Source organism: Lathamus discolor, chromosome 12 (genome assembly GCF_037157495.1).
Source record: "Lathamus discolor isolate bLatDis1 chromosome 12, bLatDis1.hap1, whole genome shotgun sequence".
Taxonomy (NCBI): Eukaryota; Metazoa; Chordata; class Aves; order Psittaciformes; family Psittacidae; genus Lathamus; species Lathamus discolor.
The window spans coordinates 14219754-14239090 of record NC_088895.1 but is presented as its reverse complement, the minus strand read 5'-3'; the positions used below and the strand labels follow the sequence as shown (position 1 = coordinate 14239090).

The window sequence follows — 19337 nt, the reverse complement described above, 5'->3', positions numbered from 1 at the left end:
TCATTCACATTTTCCTCTTCTGCTTTCGGTGCTCTCGGCCCCAGGTGCCCCCATCCCACTGCTCCCAGCCCGGCCCTGTGGTCCCCAGGGGGCTGTGGGTCCCGTTGCTGGTTTTAGCAGCTTGCACCCACAGAATGCACCATTTCCCACTCGCAGACAAGGCAGAGGCCGCCCATCAGCAGCACGGGGGGGGGGGGGGGGGTGGTGGTGGTGTCCCTGCTTCCCTTAAACCCCATTTGCACAGGGAATGCTGAGGTCTGGGATCACTGTGAATTGCCCCTGTTGAGTGAGATGCACAGATTTCCGCAGGGATGCTGGGCCTGGTGATGCGCTGCCAAAGCACGACTCGCCCGGAGCTGACATTTCACAGCAACACTTGGCAGATGATTAATCCAGGCTTTGGGCCCTGCCAGAGCAGGATTGATGCCGGGCTCAGTGGAAAAGGCTCTGAAAGGCGGAGGATTCTGGGGGCAAAACACCGTGTGCGGGGTGGCTGCGTGTGGGAGCCGATAAGAGGGGGCCGTGCATCCCCACCTCCCTGTGATTCCCGGTTTTCATGGTGTTCACATCAAAACACAGGAGCCAAACAGCCACAAGAGGGTCCCCGCTCCCCGGGGACTGCGGTGCAGGGGAGAGGAGCATGGCAGGATGTGGCATGGGGGTGGCCGGGGTGTCCCATCAGATGCCCATCACCGGGGCTGGGGAGCAGCCCCTGCACCCTTGGCAGTGGCATCGCATTACAATGTAAATAGTGACACCATTCTTTAGCATTATTAATGCTAAATGAAAGCTCACAATGCCTAATAATTAAAGCAGCAATTTGCCTTGGGGGTGTCCTGACTGAGAAGGTGAACCCCACAGACATCCTTGCATCCACACTGGCACCACGGTGCTTTGCCAGGCACGACAGCCATCATCGTCAAGCTGGACCTCCCCACCCAGGGTGATGGCTCCTGTTGCTGATGCTGAGACCCTGGCCCCCCTCCCCTGGGCAGTTCGGTGGTGATGAGGAGGGCGGGATGCGGGCAGCACCGAGAGCATTGGGATGCAGCAATGGGGCCCCGTCCCTCCCAGCGGCACAGGGTCAGGATGCGCATCCCCCTGGTGGGGTCCTTCTGTGTCCCGGGGAATGAAGAGGCCGGAGCCGGTTCTTTGAAACTCCAAGCTTTATTCAGTTGCTTCGGCAGCGCTGGGCATCACACGAGGGAGGCGGGAGGCGAGGCCATGGGGGGACACTGGTGGCCAGGGGGGAGCTTGCTCCGGTCCCCAGGCCCTGGCATGCGCTGGTGGCTTTAGTTGGTGGGGTGGTAGGCGCCGCGCTGGTGCCACTGCATGTCCCGGATGCGCCTGACCGACTGGATCTGGGGGTGCTGAGCCCCGAAATCTGAGCTGTCCTTGTAGTCCCCCTTCTCAAACAGGTACTGGTAGCCCCTGTAGCCGGGGTACTGGTATCCCACCCACCTGCGAGGCAAGCAATGGGGTCAGGCTCCAAGCCAGCCCGGCCAATGCTGCTCAGCGTGTGATGCTCCAGCATCGCCCCGGTCCCCCTGCCCCGGTACTCACGTGCCGCTCTGCACCCGCACGGATGAGACCTTCTCCTGGTATCCATGCGCGTGGAAGCTGGGCACGTCGTCGTCTATGATCTCGATCTTCTTGCCGGTGAAGCTGGGGTTCTCGTACAGCACGATCTTGTGCTCCTGGCTGTCCTGCAGCGGGCAGAGCGGGAGCGGGGCTCAGCGGCTGCTGGTACCCAGGGGCAGGCGGGGATGGGGGGATAAGCCCAGGGCTATGGGGAAACCGAGCGAGGGGCTGGCACCACGGCTCCCCCCCGGTGCCGGTACCTGCTGGGGCACCGCCAGACTCACCACAGCCGCTGCCCCCGTCCCCGCGCTCCCTCCGTCCCCCCACCCGGGGGTGCACAGGGGGGGTCCCCCTGCCCGCGGGGCCGGGGGCGCGGGGAAGGCTGGGGAGCACGCGTGGCTGCAGACCTTGGTCTGGCGGGTGGGTAGTGGCTGTCTGGGTGCTCTCACCACTTTGATGGGGCGCAGGGAGGTGATGCTGTCGCTTCTCCGGCTGTTGGTCCAGGAGTCCCAGCGCGGGTACTCCCCCTTCTCAAACACAAACTGCTCCCCCTTGCAGCTTGCCTGCTCGTAGCCCACCCAGCTGCAACAGAGCAGGGACCAGCTTCAGGTGGGGCAGAGAGCAGCACCCCAGCACTGACCCCAGCAAACACCCTTGTGCTGAGCCGTAACTGTGCCCCCAGCAGGGCACGGGCCCCTCTGCTCCTGTTGTACATGGAAACGGCACAGTGGGGCCTGGAAGCAGCGCCAGGGGGATGCTCTGATGTGGTGGGCACTTGGTCCCTGGGGACCTGCAGAAGGATGGGATCACCCACATGTCCCCGATGAGGTTTTGGTCCTGCAAGGATGCTCTGCGCTGCCCCATAGGTCCGGGCTGCAGCACATTGCCAGGCACAGGGTGCAGGCGAGGAACCCACCCTGGTGCTTCCCAGGGGATCCCCATTGCCCAGGGCCCCAGCATGGGGGGCACAGCCCCTCAGAGAGCACACGCAGGGGTCAGCGGCTGGATGGGGAAAGGAGCTGCCACCAGCAACACCACTGAGGGGATCCCATTCCCGCCTGTGCCCAGAGGGAAGGAAACCAAACAGAGGAAACACCGTGATCCATGCCCGCACCCAGCACCCAGCAGGGCCGGCGGAGCCCAGCCGGGCCCTGGGGACACTGCTCCCCCTGCTCACCCACTGGCACCCGCTGTGGGCGCAGCAGCACCGGCCACAGCGAACCCAGGGTGCTGCCAGCACGGAGACCCCCTCCACATCCCCTGCCCTGCTCCCCGGCACGTACGGTCCGGAGTGCACGAGGATGGAGCCCACTTTGTCCACGCCGGCTTCCTTCAGGTTGGGGCAGGCGCCGGTGAGCTCATGGCAGCGGCCCTGGAAGTTCTCCTGCTCGAAGATCGCGATCTGGGGGGAAGGCGACCTCAGAGCGGGGCACGCGCTGGGCGCAGGCACCAGCTCAGCGCAGCCCCCGGGCCTGCCGGGGACCAGGACTGGATCCGTCCCACCCGCGGCTGCACCGGGATGCGGGATGTGCCAGAAACACCCCCGTGGGTCTGCTGTGCCCTGTTCCCCATCCCCTCGCCCCTCCACAAGCTCAGCACCGCCGTGCGATGCCGGATGGCGGTGAGGGGGCTGCAGCACGGAGCTCAGCTGCTCCCTGGGGTGGTTTGGGTGCTCAGGGAGGCTGAGGGTGCCTCAGGGCAGAGAGGTCCCACACTGACCTTGGAGCTGCCTTGCTGCTGCTTGGAGGCTGGCATTTGGTGCTCGGAAGCCATCATAAACCGGGTTGTCCGGTGCCCTGGGGGGAAGCAGAGCGGGTTGGAAGCTGCCACCGAGGATGCAGGGATCGGGCTCACAGGCGCAGCCGGACCCCGCAGCTCACCAGGCCCACCCAGGGCTCTCTGTCACCACCAACCATTCCCAGGCTCGAGGAGGAGCCCAGGGAACGGTCCTGGGGCAGCATCACCCGTGACGGGACCTGCAGCGAGGAGTCCATGGGCCCCGGCGTTCCTGAGCTGTGCCCGGCCCCATGGGCAAGGCTTTTCCCCCTGTCCCTGCCGGGGGCAGCCAAGGAGTCCCTGTCCCACGCAGGGAGATGGGGACAAGCTCCGCGGCTCCCACTATGCAGGTACAGGGTGACAAGCACCCAGCACCCGGCACAGCCGCTGCCACGGAGCACCCTCATCCCCGAGCCCAGCGGGACCCCCGTGTCTGAGCAGGCTCCGAAGGGCCCATTCCCATCAAACCTAAACCCGATCCGTGTCCGGCAGCGATGTCCCTGCCTTGGCCACCCAGGCCCGGGGGACGGGAGCATCCCCATGGATCCCCCCGTGCCTGCAGCCGCTGCCACCTGCACAGCTCTTGAGGAGCCCCGGGGTGGAGAGGAGGCGAGGACAGAGAACAGGAGAGCAAACAGCAAAGCCTTACCAGTGATACCAGTACCCGCTGCGCCAGTGCGGGGCTGGGGCCAGGAGGTGCCATTTATAGCGGGGCGCTGCAGGACGGTGCCAAAACCGCGGAGGGAGCAGTCAAAGCGTGACTCAGAGCGAGAATGCTGGATTAAACCCCTCTGAAAGGCCGGGTCAGCTGATGGGCCCCTGCCTTTGTCTGCGCCAGCCCCGCGCCGGCAGTTATTCCATTACCTTTCAATTCGCTTTGTTGGCTCCGTGGGGAAGGAGCTTTGCAGTTTGCCTGCATCAGCCCAACGCGTGCCAAGAGCCGGGCGGCCCCTGCGAACAAAGCCCCGCTCCAGGGCGTTTGGAGCCAGGGGTCTGATCCCTCCCCAGCGCCGCGGGCCCGGATCTGCTGAGCTCGGCTCTTCCCGAGCGCGGAAAATGGCATCAAACAAGTGGGGAACGCACGGATGCACCCGCGGCCACCGCACAGGGACCCGCGAGGGGCTGGGCTGGTCCTGCGGGCGCGATGCGGGGGCCAGCATCCGGCAGCATCCTCAGCCCGAGCGCTGGTGCCAAGCGTTGGGTTCCTCCGTTATCCCCACGCATTTGGGGTCCCTGAGTCGCGCCCCCAGCCCCGGGCCGGCCGGTCCAGCAGCACCGGGCCTGCTCCATCACACCAGGGCATCACCGAGGCCACAGCGGGGGCTCAGAGCCGGGGATGTGTCCGCAGATCCGAGCTGCGCCCAGCGTGAGCAGCACTTCCCAAGGGATGAGCTGAGGTCTGAGCAGCAGCAAAGCCCCCTCACCGGCATCTCACCGCTGGGTGCCCCGGCGGATGTGTCAGGGCCATGGGCTGGGTTCGGCTGCAGCAAAGTGAGCAAGGGGGGCACAGCCCCGGGTCCTGTGCAGCACCCGCAGCCCCGGGTCCTGTGCAGCGCCCGCAGCCCCCTCCTACCCCTCAGAGGAGCAGCATCCCCTGCCTCACCCCAGCAGGTGTCACGCAGCCTTGATGCGGCCCAGAGCAGCTTTCTTGTGCACACAACGTCCGGGGGTCCTGCAGCAGAAGCGCTGCAGCCCCTCAGGGGCACCTCTGGGCACCAGCGACACGCAGGGGGGTCGGTCCCCACGGGCTGCAGCTGCCCCGGCTCCTGGTGATGGGGCCTCATGGGGCTCCGCCAGACAGCGTGCCACGGGCAGGCTTCGGCACGTTGGGGTTGTGAGGAAGCTCCTACATCGCTCCCAGCCCCGCCACCGTCCTCCTCCATGCCCTGTGCCTCCACCTGCGGCACCGCACAGGGATCCAGCTGCTGCCCTCCCCATCTTTCAGGGCTAATTCACTGGGGTCCCCAGCCCAGGGCCCCCATGGACCTGCCCCAGCTCCCAGCACGGGGCACGTGCATCCCCACGGCACATCCCAGCCCCTCGGCACGGCTCCTGATGGATGAGCTTCAGCTCAGCTCAGCCTCGGGCAGCGGTACCGGCACAGGCAGCCCCATGGGCTGTGCTGGGAGCAGCTTCAGCAGCTCAGGGCCCAAACAGCAAAGCTCTGGGGTGGCTGCTCAGGGACCAGCACAAAGCCCTGTCCCTGCCACCGGTGCAGGGGCCCCCGAGCCCAGCTCCCATGGCTCTGCCCCTCTGAGCCAGCTCAGGCACGGCAGCGATGCCCATCCTTGCCCCATCCCTGCCCCATCCCTGGGGCACTTGGGCCGGGTCTCTGACCTCTCCCTGTGCAACCAGAAGAGGCCCCCGTGTGCCAGGGCACATCCCCAGGGGCCCTGCGAGGGGTCGGGCACAGGCTCCTGCGGGGCACGGCCCCCTTTGGGGTGCACAAGGCCTGGCACCACCCGGGGGTGGTTGCTCCCCATCGCTCCTGGGGCTGCCCGTGGCGCCGGGCCCCCAGCGTGCCCCTTGTGCTGGGCACTGCCCCGGCAGAGCTGAGGGACGTGGGGAAGGAGCCATGAGCAGAGCGACCCCGGCGCAGGGAGATGCGCTGGGAAGGGGCAGAGCCATGGAAAAGCCCTTGGCAAGTGCCTGGAGAGCATCCCCGGGGCTGGGCTGCCCCTGGCTCGGGGCTCAGCTCCCTTTGCAGCACCAGGGGTTAGAGTTTGGGAGGCTGCAGCCCTGATGGAGCTGCCCCCCCTCCGCTTGCTCCCTGCTCCGCATCCCTCCTGCATCCCCGCGCGCGCCCCAGCCCAGGCGGGCCCCGGCAGCCTCCAGCTCAGCGCTTTATTGAGGGTTTTGCACAGCAACGTCCACCACGGTCACAGCAGCACCCGGGGCCCTCGCCCCCCCCGGCAGCGCTGCCCCCCTCAGCTCTCCTCGAAGCTGCCGCGCTGGTGCCACTGCTGGTCGCGCACGCGGCGCACGGACTGGATGCGGGGCTGGTTGGCGTCCCAGTCGTTCCAGTGCCGGTACTCGCCCTTCTCGAAGACGTGCTGCCGGCCCCGGTACCCGGGGTACTCGTAGCCAACCCACCTGCAGGGATGGAGGCCGCACTCAGCGGGGCCGGGGCACATCCAGCCCCATGGCACATCCCACCCAGAGCAGGAGGACAGCAGCCCGGTGCCACCCCAGGGACCACGGCAGTGCTGGTGCCTCTGGCTGCTGCCGCCATTGATGGGCCATGGCTCCATCACCACCCAGAGCTACTGCAGGTGGGGATGTGCCATCGTACCAAGAGGAGCTGGAGGGCCCAGAGTCCCACTGCTCCTGCAGCAGTGCAAGGAGCTGTCACACAGCCCTAGGGATGCTGCCCCGCTCTCCATCACTCCATGTGGACCAGGGAAAGGGTGGCAGCAAGGAGGGAAAAGGGATGCGATGGGCATGAGCAGCATCATGGGAGCAAGCAGCTCCATCCCTGCTGCTCCAGCATCCCTGATGCCACCGGGGGCACCAACCGCAGTGCCACAGGACAGGACCTCACTGGGGCGCCCCCAGTGCCCCCGTCCTTACGTTCCATTCAGGGCCCTGACGCTGGCCACGCGGTCCTGGAAGCCGTGGGCCCAGAGGCTGGGGACGTCGTCATCCACGATCTCCATCTTCCGCCCGGTGTACCCCGCGTTCTCAAAGAGGTGGATCTTGTGGTCGGGGCTGTCCTGGGGGGAGCAGGGGGTCAGGGGCTGCCCTGTGCCCCCCCCCACAGCACCCTGAGACCTCCTGCTTGCCCCTGGGGGCACAGAGCCCCTGACACGGCCACTACTCACGATCTGGAGCGGGCGGATGGACATGAGGCTGTCGCTGTTGTGGCTGTTGGACCAGGAGTCCCAGCGCGGGTAATCCCCCTTCTCCAGCACAAACTGCTCCCCGGCGAAGGCTTGGCGCTCGAAGCCCAGCCACCTGCGGGACCGGCACCAGGGGATGGCACCGGCACTGGGGGATGGCACCGGCACCGGGGGATGGCGCGGGTACCCAGCACGATGCAGCGCCGCAGGGGGATGCTCTCCCTCCCCATCCCAGACTTACGGTCCAGACTCCACCTGGATGGAGCCCACCTTCTCCAGCTCCTTCTCGGCGATGTTCGGGAGCTCCTCCGTCAGCTCACACTTCTTGCCCTGGAAGTTCTCCAGCTCGTAGATGATGACCTAAGGCAGCAGAGACGCCAGCGGCTGCCGCTGCAGCCCCACTGCGCGGGGAGCACACTGAGCCCCGCTGGGGAAGCACGAGCAGGAGCAGAGGGAAGAGCTCCGGCCACGTCCCCTCTATCCCAGCCGCCCCACATTGATGCTGCTGCTCTCCTGCAGCAGAGCTGGGCCCTGCCTCTGCCTCTGCCCCAGTGGACGGCTCCAGGGGTCCTGCAGCCCTGTACTGGCCAAAGGTGTTTGCCCGGTGAAGCCCAGGCTGATGCTTCACCCCTGACAGGCTGGGACCAAGCTGATCAGCTCAAATACACCGAAACCAGGGAGGGTTTGTGCCCAGAGACCTGCGGGGCTGTGGCTGCACACTCCTGACCCCAGCCTGCCCAGGGCTCATCCCTTCCTCCTCACTGCTGCCTCCAGATCCATTTGTGCCCCTGGCCCGGCACGAGCTCGTCTCTCGGTGCTTTCCTATGGACCCTGCCATGTGCAGAGGCCACGAAAGCCTCCCTGGGACCGCCCGCTCTCGGCTGAGCTGCAGGACGGGTTTGAGCCAGTGCCTGTGGCTGCAGCACAGCAGGGAGCAGGGCCCGGGGTCCCTGCTGCAATGTGGGGAGCAGGAGGGCCTGGTACCCCCAACCCTGCCCTAACAGGGTCCAGCTGAAACCCCTGAGCCCAGGACGAGGGCAGAGCCTCCTGCAGACCCCACCTGCTGTGGGTACCGGGGGACGGAGGCGACGCCGTGGTCCTCAGGAGCTTCTTTCCATCCCAAGGCCACGAGCATCCCCGCAGCAGGAGCTCTTTATCCCGTTTCCAGGATGAGCTCCCAGCCAGGATCAGCCTTCCCGAGCTGCGGGCAGGGCTGCAGCCGTCACAACCCGCAGAGCCCGCTCACCTCCCGCACCCCATGAGCACAAGCATCAGAACCAGAGCACGCCCGGGGGTATCCCCGCAGCCGCTCCCGCTGCACTGGTGCTCGCGTTAAACCCAGCTCAGTGCACAGCAGCCGCGCAGGCAAAGGGCCTGGGCAGCCACAGCTGCAGGGAGCAGCAAAGCCTTGGACGAAGCCCCAGCACGGAGCCTGCGATGCACAGGGACCCCCAGCATCCCCCAGAGCCCATCCGCAGCCGGCTGCCCCCGGGGTACCTTGTAAGTGCCTCCTCGCTCGCCAGCTCCCTCCCCGGTCACCATCTGCTCGGGGGGACTTTGCTGCTCGGTCATTGTGCCTGGAAAACCCAAATGGAGGAGGTTAAGGTGGGGCAGCGGCCTTTGAGGGATGCACCAGAACACAGCGAACGAAGCTGGTTGGGAGCAGGGAATTCAGTTCCCCCCAGTGCAGCAGCTGGAAAGCCCCAGGGGTGCCCAGGCTAGAAGGACGGGCTCCGTTATCCATCCTCCACCCCTCTGGCACACAGGCCCTGCATCCTCACCCAGGCATCACCATGAGGCCAGAGAGCCTAAGACCAAACCAAGCCATCTTCCAAGTGACACCGGGTACCTCTCTGTCCCTCACCCAGCTGCTCAATCAAATCACGTCTAAAAACCCATCCTTTGTTTCCAGCAGGGATTTCAGCTTCCAGCTGCTGCCATCTCTCCCTTCTAACACAGATCTGACGTTCCCAGCGTCCTGGCTGGTAGGACAACAGCGAGAGCCCATTGCCGCTCTCCAGGAACATCTCCCAAAGCTCCTCCTCAAACAGGAAACCCCTCGGAACGCGCCTGCCCCATCTCTCGCCACGGGGCACGGGGCTGGCAAGAGTCAATAGGAGAGGAACAGGAGAAACCGCCTTGCCCGGCTGCTCAATCCAAGGCAGGCGCTGCAGGCGCCGGGACCTTGCCTCGGGCTGGTGCTCCCCTAACGCCCGTTCCAGCGCCGCGGGTACCTCTCCGGCGCGGCTCCGCTCTGCGCCCGGCGCGGGCGCCCGCCTATTTATGGGCTGCTTCTGGCCAGGGCAGCAGATTGCCCGGGCGCTGATGCAGCAGCTGCGTCCACGGAATTCCACCCAGGAGATCGCAGCTCAATAGCGCGGGCTCGCAGCGCGCCATGGAAACGGCATTCAGGTGCCCCCGGCGCTGCCCGCTCAGGAGATTAACGTGGAAACTCGCATCAGCACGTTCGCACCGCCGCCGGCCACGGAAAACTCCCCCATCAGCAGGAACGGCAGGGATGGGCCTGGAAACCCAGCGCAGAGCGAGAGCACGCAGACGGTCGTGGTTTGGGCTGGGATGGAAGGAGAGAGCTGGGGGCTCTGCCCTCGCTATTCGGGTTCGGGATCAGTGCTGCTCCTCAAGGGGAAGTTACCTCCATCGAGCTCCTGCTCCTCCTGCACATCCCAGTCCATCGCCCTGCCCCACGCGGCTCCCCGGAGCATCCCACACGCACAGACCTGGGAGCACTGCTGGGAGCACGGGGTCCGTCAGCCTTCGGAGGCGCAGCGCAGTCGCGCAGGGCGAGCGCAGCCCTTCCCCACCAAGCCGAGCGCCTTCCCCTCGGCCGGTGGTGGGCCCGATTCCCTCTTCAGTGGGCACAGACTCCATTCAGCTCCACACCTCTCCAATCACCGCACCTCCTGCAGGGGATCCCACCCGGGTCTCATCTTGAAGCTCAGAACTGCAGAGGAAACAGCTCCCAAACCCCAGGTTGGACACCCCTGGAGCTCCCCGACCTGGGCCATGGGCAGAAACCACCCCGGCCCCGGCGGTGCCGGATGGAGCCCTGCTGCCCTGTGCCGCCCAGCTCCACCGCACGGAACCGAGCTAGCAAGGTGAAGCGATGGCGGCGGCTCAGCACGGGACAGGCCTGTTTGTGGCCGCGATGCTCAGAGCCCGGCACTGCGGCAGGCCCATACCGCCCGTGCCCATTGCAGCTCCTGGGCACGGTTTCACTTCCCCTTTGCACAGGAGGCTGTAAAACACCAAATCCCTTCCGCACAGGAGGGGCCCCCAAAGGCGAGCCTGGGCTGGGTTAATTCACCTCCTTCACCAACAGCATCCGGCTTCCGACTGAAGAGAGGCACAGAACTCTTCCCACCAGCCCCTTCCTGGCCATCTCGGCGGGGCCCATCAATCTTCCTTTGCACGCTGATAAGGCAATTACAGGAACACGACAGAAGGGGCACCAGATCTCACTGATTTCCCTTCCTAACAGAACTCCATTTCCTTCTGCTGTCAGCCCCTTAAATCCCGGCGAGAAACGGTTACAGTGCTGGAAAACAGATTGGCTTTCCCTAATACCTGCTGAAGCTGGACGGGAACGGGAATGGCACGGCACAATACACAGAGCCAGAATATCTTTATTACTTAGGAAACTACTTAGTACAAAATATTCTCTAGAGCACAATATATTTATTGTGACCCATATTTACATAAGCTATAAGGCTATGTGGAACAATATAAAATGTTAATCTATACAATAGCTCCTTTAAAAACAGGCTTCATATCATCGTGTTTAATAGATACCATCGTGTTTTATTGACTGGTTTGGGTTGAAGGGACCTTAAAGCTCCTCCAGCTCCAACCCCTGCCACGGGCAGGGACCCCTTCCACTGGAGCAGCTTGCTCCAAGCCCCTGTGTCCAACCTGGCCTTGAGCACTGCCAGGGATGGGGCAGCCACAGCTTCTCTGGGCACCCTGTGCCAGCGCCTCAGCACCCTCACAGGGAAGAGCTTCTGCCTAAGAGCTCAGCTCAGCCTCCCCTCCGCCAGGTTAAAGCCATTCCCCTTGGCCTGTACCGGCACCCCAGCCCATGCTGGCAGCCCCGTGCTCTCCATGGCCTCACTGACCGCATTCAGGACACCACACGGACCACCAGAGCTGTGGATACACGGTTCCTCCAGCTCCACAGCATCCAGTTAAACATCTGCCAAAGGTTCTCTCCCATCCTACTCCCAGTAACACAAAGGGCAACGACTGCGCTATCAGCACCAGGATTTTCATAGAAAGGGGAAAAGGCTTCGAGACAGAAGCACCTTTCACCGGGACACAGACTTGAACACGATGTATTTAAACTATTTATATGATATTTGCCTTAGAACTGCCCTGATCCCCACTAAGCTGTTTTGCTCTCCTTTTAACACCCGGACATCAAACCACATCCTCGCTTTAATACCTAAGCCAGGAGGCCTATTCCAGTGTGTTTGCACAAGTCCTAAAGGTTATGAGCGAACGGATGCTGCTCCTCCGGATGAAAGGGTTTGCCTTTCTGAACGTGACACGCGGTGTTTAACAGCTCCCCAGTAACCGCTTGCAAACAGAGGGCGAACAAACTTTGTGCAAGCAGAAGGAGGGGGTAATTCCTATAGGGGCACTTCCAGAGCTCAGAGGCTGAGGAGCAGAAACGTTGCCTTTCTCCACAGGAAGGAAAACCAAAGCAGCGAGGCTCAAATTCGAGCTGCACAGACCCCAGAGAGGTGCATCTGCAGGCAGGAAAGTGACAGGGAAGAAACCCCCAAGTGGGACTGCAATGAAACGGAAGAGAATGGCTGCGTAAATCCCCACACCGGACTGGAGGGATTCCTGGTACGAACAAGAGCAGTGCGGCAGAAACGCCTGAATTCCACACACTTTGACTCTTCCAAAGCACCGGGTAGAGATGCTGGAGGGCCAGGATCTCCATCACGCTTGTTATTACTCAGCCTCTGTTAGGACAAGAGCTGGATCCTGCTCTAAGGCAGGTTCCAGTAACTCAAGAGGGCTCATCCCTTAAGTGCTGAGGTCAAGAGCTCGCTCCCATCGCGTATTAACAGCAAAAGAACTACGTGGCAACAAAAGCAAGAGCGTAACAAAGTCAAACCAGCATTATTTGGAATTAAAATAGAATTATATAAAGTGTATTACAGAATGTTCTATCAGTTAAGTAGTAATAACAGATTTATATATCTTTTATTACATAGCGATAACCTGAAGGGAGTAGGGATTTAATCCATGTACAACATAAAGAAATGATAGAGCAGAAAAAACACCTTCCCATTCAACAACATTCTAAAGATGCTTTTTAATTAGACATTTAAGCGTTAAACATTTCTCAGTAGTAGGTTAAACTACTAAATACAGTAAGGTTCAGTGCATTGTCCAAGCAGATGTGGAAATGCATACACATTCCAAGGGCTTTGTGGAAACGTGGTGTTAATCCCCTCAGGTTCCTCAAACGCAGAGCAAACACCTCAGTTACACAACTCCTGCCCTTCGTTTATGAGACCAAGAACCAGCAAATCCTCCAGCTCTTGGTAATGCACCACTCTCAACCTGCTGAATTTGAACACGGAGCCTGGGTAAATACTCTGGTGAGCAGGGGGAATTTACCTGATTTCTAGGTCCTGTCTGAAGTCAGCCCCACTTCATCTGAGCAAGCAAAGCACCGCTGCTCCTCTCACACCCGCTGATGGAACTGACGGTACCCTTGAGTGCTGCCATCACAAAACACATCCCAAAAGACACACAAGCGAAGCTTAAGAGTCGCCATTTCCACCATCAGCTAAAGAAGAGGGAAGGAATTATGTGCAACATGGTAAAGTGAGCTGAGAGCAGCTCTTTAGTAGTGGTTGACCGCATCCAACTGGAAGCCCATCTCGTGGCCCAGGTTAAACCCACACAGAATGAAAGGCTTGGCAGAAAACTGGGGTGATCGTTTCTTATCTGGTAGCAGAAGGGGCTCTGAAACTCTAACACTGCAACAGCTCCGCTGTGAAATGGGGCAAAGCAGCAAGGAAAGGTTTTTTCCCCTAAAAGCAACATATTCATCTCCATTAAGTACAGGGAGCTGCTATCGGAACTAAATCTGGGAGAGAGATCTGGGCATATGGGACTTGTCTCCTGCCATACTGCTGTTATTTCCTATGAGCAGACTGGGACTAAAATTCCCCTCCTCTATGACTCCTCCATGAGAAGAATTGGCACATGGTTTTGGCAGCTCCAAGCTTGACAGACAGCAGAGCAGGCATGCCACTCTGGCTCGCAGATGCACCACTGCGGTAACCCCAGGAAGATCAAGCTTCCCGAAACGCTGATTGTAATTAAAGAGAAAGGAAAATGAGTTCAAGTGCTGGTGCTTTATCATTAGTATCCAGAGAAACCCAAAAGCAGGACACGGGGAGGGCAAAGGAAGGAGCAGGCCCTGCTCCCAACCCAGCCACGGCATTCGGGCCTTGCGCGAGGAACACTGACACGACAGGATGACCTGCCTCGAGGGGCTGCATCTTGGAAAGGTTTACTGGAAAGAGCACTTAATCTGGGGAGAGAATAAAGTATGTCTGACATGGACACCTCGGTTGCTGTTTCAGAATCTGTATTCAAAGATATGAACATACTTGAGACATCAGTGGCATCCGTAACACCCGTGTTGTGCATGAGATCTACGCCGCTATTAGAACATCGGTCTTAGCAACAGGAAAGGAAATGATCTGAGAAGCTGAAGATCACATTGAGGTTATCCCATGAAATCAGCATAAAAATAAAACCTTAAACCTGGTATTTACAGATCAACAAATAAAACTATGAAGTGGGACTACCCAAACTGCTATTAAAGTGACATTCAAGAATTAACTGGAACCCTGATATGAGTGTAACATCCTCCCTCTTCCCTTCCTTTTTTGTTATAAAAACAGTATTTACACAGTTATGGTTTTCAGAGAGAACTGGTTGACGTTATTGCTCGATCCTCTTTAGGAAGGACATTCCAAGGAAGCAATTATTCCACATGCTGACAAAACAGACTACACCATCTCATAGGGACAAAAGTCAACCTTGTGTTCACCTAAAAATGACCCCGTCTGCTGGCTCAGCAGATCCCATGGAAATATAAGCCAATCAAAAATACATCTTACAAAAAATACTCAAGTTTCCTTTGCAATATGGCAGTAAACATCGTTTGTTCGCTCACTCGCACCTTCCACAGGCTTCAGCCGAAACAGGAGCTCACGAGTTTTTCCACAAAAAAATAATAAAAGAAAAAGATAAATCTGATTAAAATTGTTATTTTCATAACCAAACACAAAGCCCAACCTTCCACCTGATGTGGCTACCAGCAGTCACCCTTCCGAGTCGCTGAAAACCTATGGAGAAGTGTAGGCTCTGTTCAGCAACGAGCGACTTTTCCGCTCCTAGATCAAGTATTCCCATCTTTCCTGCCTTTCTGAAGGGCCACCTATGACCCAGGGGTTCTTCTTTCAGGCAGGCCTAGGTGACTGTCCTCACACATCCGAAAAGATACAGCTTTGTATTTGACTATGAAGATGAAGCAGCTTTCTCCACGAAACAGGAAGGCACCATGCACATAGCAGTTGAGGCAGGAAGCAAACAGCAGCAACGTGACGTGTGTATTTTAGGTTCAGATGAGTTAAGGCTTCTGTTAAACTTCTTCATCTTCTTCTAGTTAGAATCACTACCTGCAAACAAAGGAGCAATTAGGCCATGGGATGACACGGTCAAGAACACAGTCAGACCCCTCTCGGTGTGACAGCAAAGCCCCCACAAACCAGCACTACTGCTGTAGCGTTGTCTGGGTCTTGTGCTATTCAACATGCTAAATGAGCTGCCCCGGATGTCGCCGAAAGAACACACACCAAGGTTTTCAGGCTGTGCGCAAGCATCAGTTACCCACACACAGACTCGTTCTTGATGGAGGCACAGACAGACTGAAATCAGCTGCAGACAACCAGGGCATCGGTATCCCCTGTGAATGAAAGCTTCTCCTCTAGAAGTGCTCTGCCTCAGCACGGAATTACCGCACATTCCGGGGTGCACACGTGTTGGTAAGTCTGCTCCAGCGTTTATGCTTACAGAGTTCTTTCACTGCCATGGTAAGGAAACATTTTCTCACTGCACAGCCCCTCTTTCTGTCAGAAGATACCTTTTCAAACCTGATTCTCGTAATGGCTCTGTCTCTTCTTTGATTTCAGCTCCTTCAGCCACTGAGGAGACTTTTCTTCTGACCTATGGTATAAAAAAAAACCCTCTTCAATTATAAAAATTCATTACAGAATAAAAAGGAACAGCCCATTTTCCTCATGAGCCTCGGGAAGTGCATCTGCATTACGGGTTTCTCCCATCAAAATGAGTTCAGCATCTTTCCGACGCCGAGGAAGTCTCTCACCTGTCCTCCTTCTCTACACTGGAGGGCAGCACTCTGCTACCGGGAGCTCCGAGCTGCGGTTGTGGTTTCGGGGATTTGAAGGACTGAGCAGAACTTATGTCAGCAGGACTTTCCGACCCTTGTCTTCTCCGCAGCTGAGCCTGAACACAAAAATAAAGGCAAGGGCTCCTTGTTAAGGCAACATTCAGATGGTGTTTGGAATGGAAAAGAGATTTCTGAGATTTACAAAGCCACAAAGATCCACGTCTGAAATCACTGCAGGGATTCCTTATAAACCTCGCAGGCTCAAACGCATGCCTGCTGGTGCAAAGCTTGTTTTGTTCCAAATCGCTTCGTATTTCTAGCCAAGAGTTAAAATAAGGAAGGTAACCGGGTGGTTTTTCCACACATCGCACCCACCCTGCAGACCTCTCCAGCACACCTCCTAGCTCTGCTCCTGGAGGGGATCTGCAGCGCCCGACCCGATTTAACTCTCAACTGACACCCTCTGCCCACACGCACCTTGAGAACAGAATGATCCATTCCTGGAAACACGGGGAGTCTCTGGGCTTGTACAGACGGTGACCTCGCAGTCTGCTGGACCCTGTCTTCCTCATCGGAATCCTCCTGTTGCATAGTTTTCTTCTCTTCTAATGGGTTGTTTAAAAGAGAAGAAGCAGAGGAGAGGAAAAGCCGTTAGTCAGCGAGCTTTTCACCTGTACCTTGTTCCAGATCTCCCCCTTCCATTCAAATGTGTATTAAGAGTTATGTTAACACAGCACAGGACTGAGCTCAGCGCTTCAACAAACATAGTAGGTACCCAGCAATGGACAGATTTCTTGCTGACAGGTGAGGGAGCGAAGGTAATCCTAATTTAATGAATGTTGCTGCTTCTAAACATTGATCCCACAGTGTGAGGTAAGTTTCAATGCGAGAGAACGCATCCAACTGCAGCCATTCCCAAACTCAGTATTTCCTCAGTGAACAAAATTCTCTTTAAGCCAGCAGCCAGAAACTCAGGGGAACTGCAGCAACATTCCCCTTCACCCTGGGCTTCTGCAGGTCTGGTGCTGCAGCTTCCCTTGCTCCAAAGGCTCCAAGGAACGGAGGGGGAGACTTTATTTAGGGGATGACCCAGAGGCAAGGAAAGAAAACTGCTGTTAAAGCTCCGGTATTCTGTACCAGTTAGAAGTTCCTGCCCCGGCAACCAAAGTGATCCGAGCCTGTTATTTCAGGTAGTGAGGGATACCTGTGGAATCTTTAAACATCCAGGTATTGTCTGGTTCTTCTGTCAAAGAAAATCTGTTCTCAAACTCCAGCCCTCTGCTTCTTCTAAGGGAGTGGGAAATGGGAGCCCGGCGGCGTCGCTTCTTGCTGAGCTGCACGCGCGTTTTCAGAGCGCTGGAGTCCAGAACAGTGGTTTGCTGGCAAGAGAGACAAACCCTTTACTTCAACCAGCCTGAAAATAAGTCATCACCATAATGGTTTTAACCCCTTCAGTTTAATTAAACTGTAGATATTTGCCTGATTATTATTCTTGTAGTTACTTACAACCATATTAAAGAGAATGTCTAATGAGGAGAAGCTAGATTGTGGCTAACTGGGTGCAACGCTGCTTCTTTGATCTCTCTTGGCTGTGGACGCCTGATCTGCACGAATTATTTGAACTGAATTAATAGAAAACTAACAGCAATAAATGGGATTTTGGTTCCTCCAGTGCTTTCAGAATGCAGCCTTGCTCGCTAGTACCACCTGAAGGCAGAGAAGATGACTGGGACCTAAACAGAGCAACTACACAAAATTCTCTTGCAGCAGAGAGCTGGGATTTCATTGTCCCGATGGGCTGCCATCCACAGACACGTCCAGCTGCTCACCAGCAACAAGGAAGTTGTCATGCTGCAAGTGAAGAGCCAGAGCAGTCACAAAGTGCTGCGCTCAGTCTTTTCCAACACATCCATCTCTGGCTGTGGCAGTAAAGCAACAGTTACAGGGCAAAAGAAGGAGCTCTAATTCATTTGCTTGAAGCAATTTGTTGCGAGAGACTTGCTGGTAATGAGCAAACAGCACTGAGCCTCCTCCCCTTCTTCAGATGTGGTTTTGTGTCTTGTCAAGAGGTTTCAGGTCAGGAGTAAACTCCTCATTAAAACAGCATATTGCCAGCTGAACTTGCAGCTATTCATGTTTTAAAGAGACGCCTTTAACCACAGCCGAGGAAATCGCTGTCCTTACGCTAACTGCAAAGTTCTTAAGTATGAAAGAAGTCCCTTAAAGGGCAATTGTAAGTGACTTCAGATGGAGACCAATTGTAATTAAGAAAAATACTAGTCAATGTCTTCATAGCACGGCTCATAGCACGGCAGTCAGTAGCTATTTGTGATATCTGCCTCCAGTGTTCATAAAGCCATTTAACTCTTCTGTTACAGCTCATCGAGGAGCAGAAACAGCAACTTTATTAAGCCACTGGCAGACATTACCCAAGGCCAATAGCTCTGGAATCTCTCAAAAATCTAAGCACTAAAGAAACTAGAACAACTTGGTAGCTTTGACCTTAAACTTTTCAGGCAGGAAGTCAGTTGGGAAAACTCCATGGGATAAAGAAAAGCCAGAGGAAGACTGAGTGCTGAGTTTCCATTAAGACCAACACAGGTAATTACATAGTTAACGAAGAAGTTGTTTCCCATTATGGTAACTCACATCAATGAAAGAGAAATCAGTGGTCTTTTCATCAGGGTAGGTGTCTCCTGGAGGAGGTAAATCTGTGCCATCAGTGGAGTCCATGTCAGTGCTGGATCGATCCAAACTCGTGCTCCTTTGGTCTTTAGAGAAGTCATGGTGATCAGCCAGGGAGGCAGCTTCTGTCTGTGAGGACAGTGAGGACGGGTGGCTGTTTGGAGGCTGCTTTCTTGTTGAAATGACATCGTTTTCCAAGGAAGGAGATTCGGGCACAAAGCTGCAAATGAAGACAATGGGATCTCAGAGACAAATACAAGCCAGGACAGCCTGGATCGCACATACTCAAGCAGATGATAAAGAAAGGTAGAACTGAAACAAGTACCAAAGGCGTGTTTGGAGGCAGCAGGTACCAGCAGCAAAGGTGTGGATCACTTTCATTAGCACAGCTTTTTACCCACGTGGATTTACAGCGCATTGAATGATGCAAGTACGCAGACAGATTGTAGTAACTGGATTGTAACATTCTTTTATTGCTTGGGGTTCCTTCTCCCCAGCAAAAAGGCCCCTCTAAATACATACACACAAACCAGGCGAGGGAAACAGCAAGGAAATAACAGCCAGGAAATAAACCCCACCAGTGATTTCCCTGTTTAATATATAACAGCAGCAGACTTTACACTGTGGCACTGTGTACATGTGAAACCACTGTGAAGGGTAATGCCCTGCTTGCAGGCCTCAGGCAAAGAGAAACTCATAAAAGATTCTTCTCCTTTCTCCTCCAAAATAATCTCCAATACATATAGATGCTTACCGATACAGAACAATCAATACTCTTCCTGTAAGTGGATTCCTGCAGGACACTAGGAGGTACTTGCAGAGCTTTCAAGATCACTTGTGCATGTTCCCTTCTCCCCAGGAGGGCACTTTTATTTATATATATATATATAATATATATATATATATTATATATATATATACTATAGAATATATATAGAGAATATATATTATATATTCTATACATTATATACACATTATATATATTATATATT

At 57.0% G+C, this 19337-nt stretch overlaps 3 protein-coding genes across 11 annotated transcripts in view; all 3 read right to left on the bottom strand.

Annotated features, from left to right (window-relative positions):
* Positions 1-1271: 1271 nt before the first annotated feature.
* CRYBB2 (crystallin beta B2) lies at positions 1272-4039 on the bottom strand. Its single transcript, XM_065692533.1, has 6 exons — positions 4007-4039; positions 3301-3377; positions 2865-2983; positions 1989-2163; positions 1564-1706; positions 1272-1461 (listed from the first exon to the last, which is right to left on the bottom strand). Exons 2-6 carry the CDS (start codon positions 3355-3357, stop codon positions 1293-1295), a joined length of 663 nt encoding a protein of 220 aa, XP_065548605.1. The 5' UTR covers positions 3358-3377; positions 4007-4039; the 3' UTR covers positions 1272-1292.
* Positions 4040-6187: 2148 nt separating this feature from the next.
* CRYBB3 (crystallin beta B3) lies at positions 6188-10634 on the bottom strand. Of its 6 annotated transcripts, XM_065693123.1 has the most exons (6): positions 9935-10619; positions 8694-8773; positions 7438-7556; positions 7179-7311; positions 6928-7070; positions 6188-6450 (listed from the first exon to the last, which is right to left on the bottom strand). In XM_065693123.1, exons 1-6 carry the CDS (start codon positions 10083-10085, stop codon positions 6285-6287), a joined length of 792 nt encoding a protein of 263 aa, XP_065549195.1. In that variant the 5' UTR covers positions 10086-10619; the 3' UTR covers positions 6188-6284. The 6 variants fall into 6 exon arrangements, with proteins under 6 accessions (XP_065549195.1, XP_065549193.1, XP_065549192.1 ...); XM_065693121.1 differs by having other exon boundaries at positions 6928-7311; positions 8694-8777; positions 9951-10634; XM_065693120.1 differs by having other exon boundaries at positions 6928-7311; positions 9935-10632.
* Positions 10635-10824: 190 nt separating this feature from the next.
* Positions 10825-19337, bottom strand: part of KIAA1671 (KIAA1671 ortholog) — a 67715-nt gene continuing 59202 nt past the window's right edge. For all 4 annotated transcript variants that reach the window (XM_065693115.1, XM_065693118.1, XM_065693116.1 and 1 more), the window contains 6 exons: positions 18310-18565; positions 16865-17039; positions 16138-16265; positions 15637-15776; positions 15394-15476; positions 10825-14929 (listed from right to left, as the gene is read on the bottom strand). In XM_065693115.1, coding sequence (XP_065549187.1) covers positions 15398-15476; positions 15637-15776; positions 16138-16265; positions 16865-17039; positions 18310-18565 — 778 coding nt within the window. In that variant the 3' untranslated portion in view covers positions 10825-14929; positions 15394-15397. The remainder of the gene's footprint in view (positions 14930-15393; positions 15477-15636; positions 15777-16137; positions 16266-16864; positions 17040-18309; positions 18566-19337) is intronic.

Bases quoted from the DNA above. Each gene is read 5' to 3' on its own strand.
- CRYBB3 (XM_065693120.1), bottom strand. From the start codon at position 10,085: ATGGAGTCTGTGCCCACTGAAGAGGGAATCGGGCCCACCACCGGCCGA. The intron at 8,774-9,934 runs GTCTGTGCGTGT...TGGGTTTTCCAG, and splicing joins GCTCCCAGCAGTGCTCCCAG to GCACAATGACCGAGCAGCAA. The intron at 6,451-6,927 runs GTAAGGACGGGG...CCATCCCTGCAG, and splicing joins GTCAGGGCCCTGAATGGAAC to GTGGGTTGGCTACGAGTACC.
- CRYBB2 (XM_065692533.1), bottom strand. From the start codon at position 3,357: ATGATGGCTTCCGAGCACCAAATGCCAGCCTCCAAGCAGCAGCAAGGC. The intron at 2,164-2,864 runs GTACGTGCCGGG...GCTCTGTTGCAG, and splicing joins ATCCTCGTGCACTCCGGACC to CTGGGTGGGCTACGAGCAGG. The intron at 1,707-1,988 runs GTCTGCAGCCAC...TGCCCGCTGCAG, and splicing joins TACCCACCCGCCAGACCAAG to GACAGCCAGGAGCACAAGAT.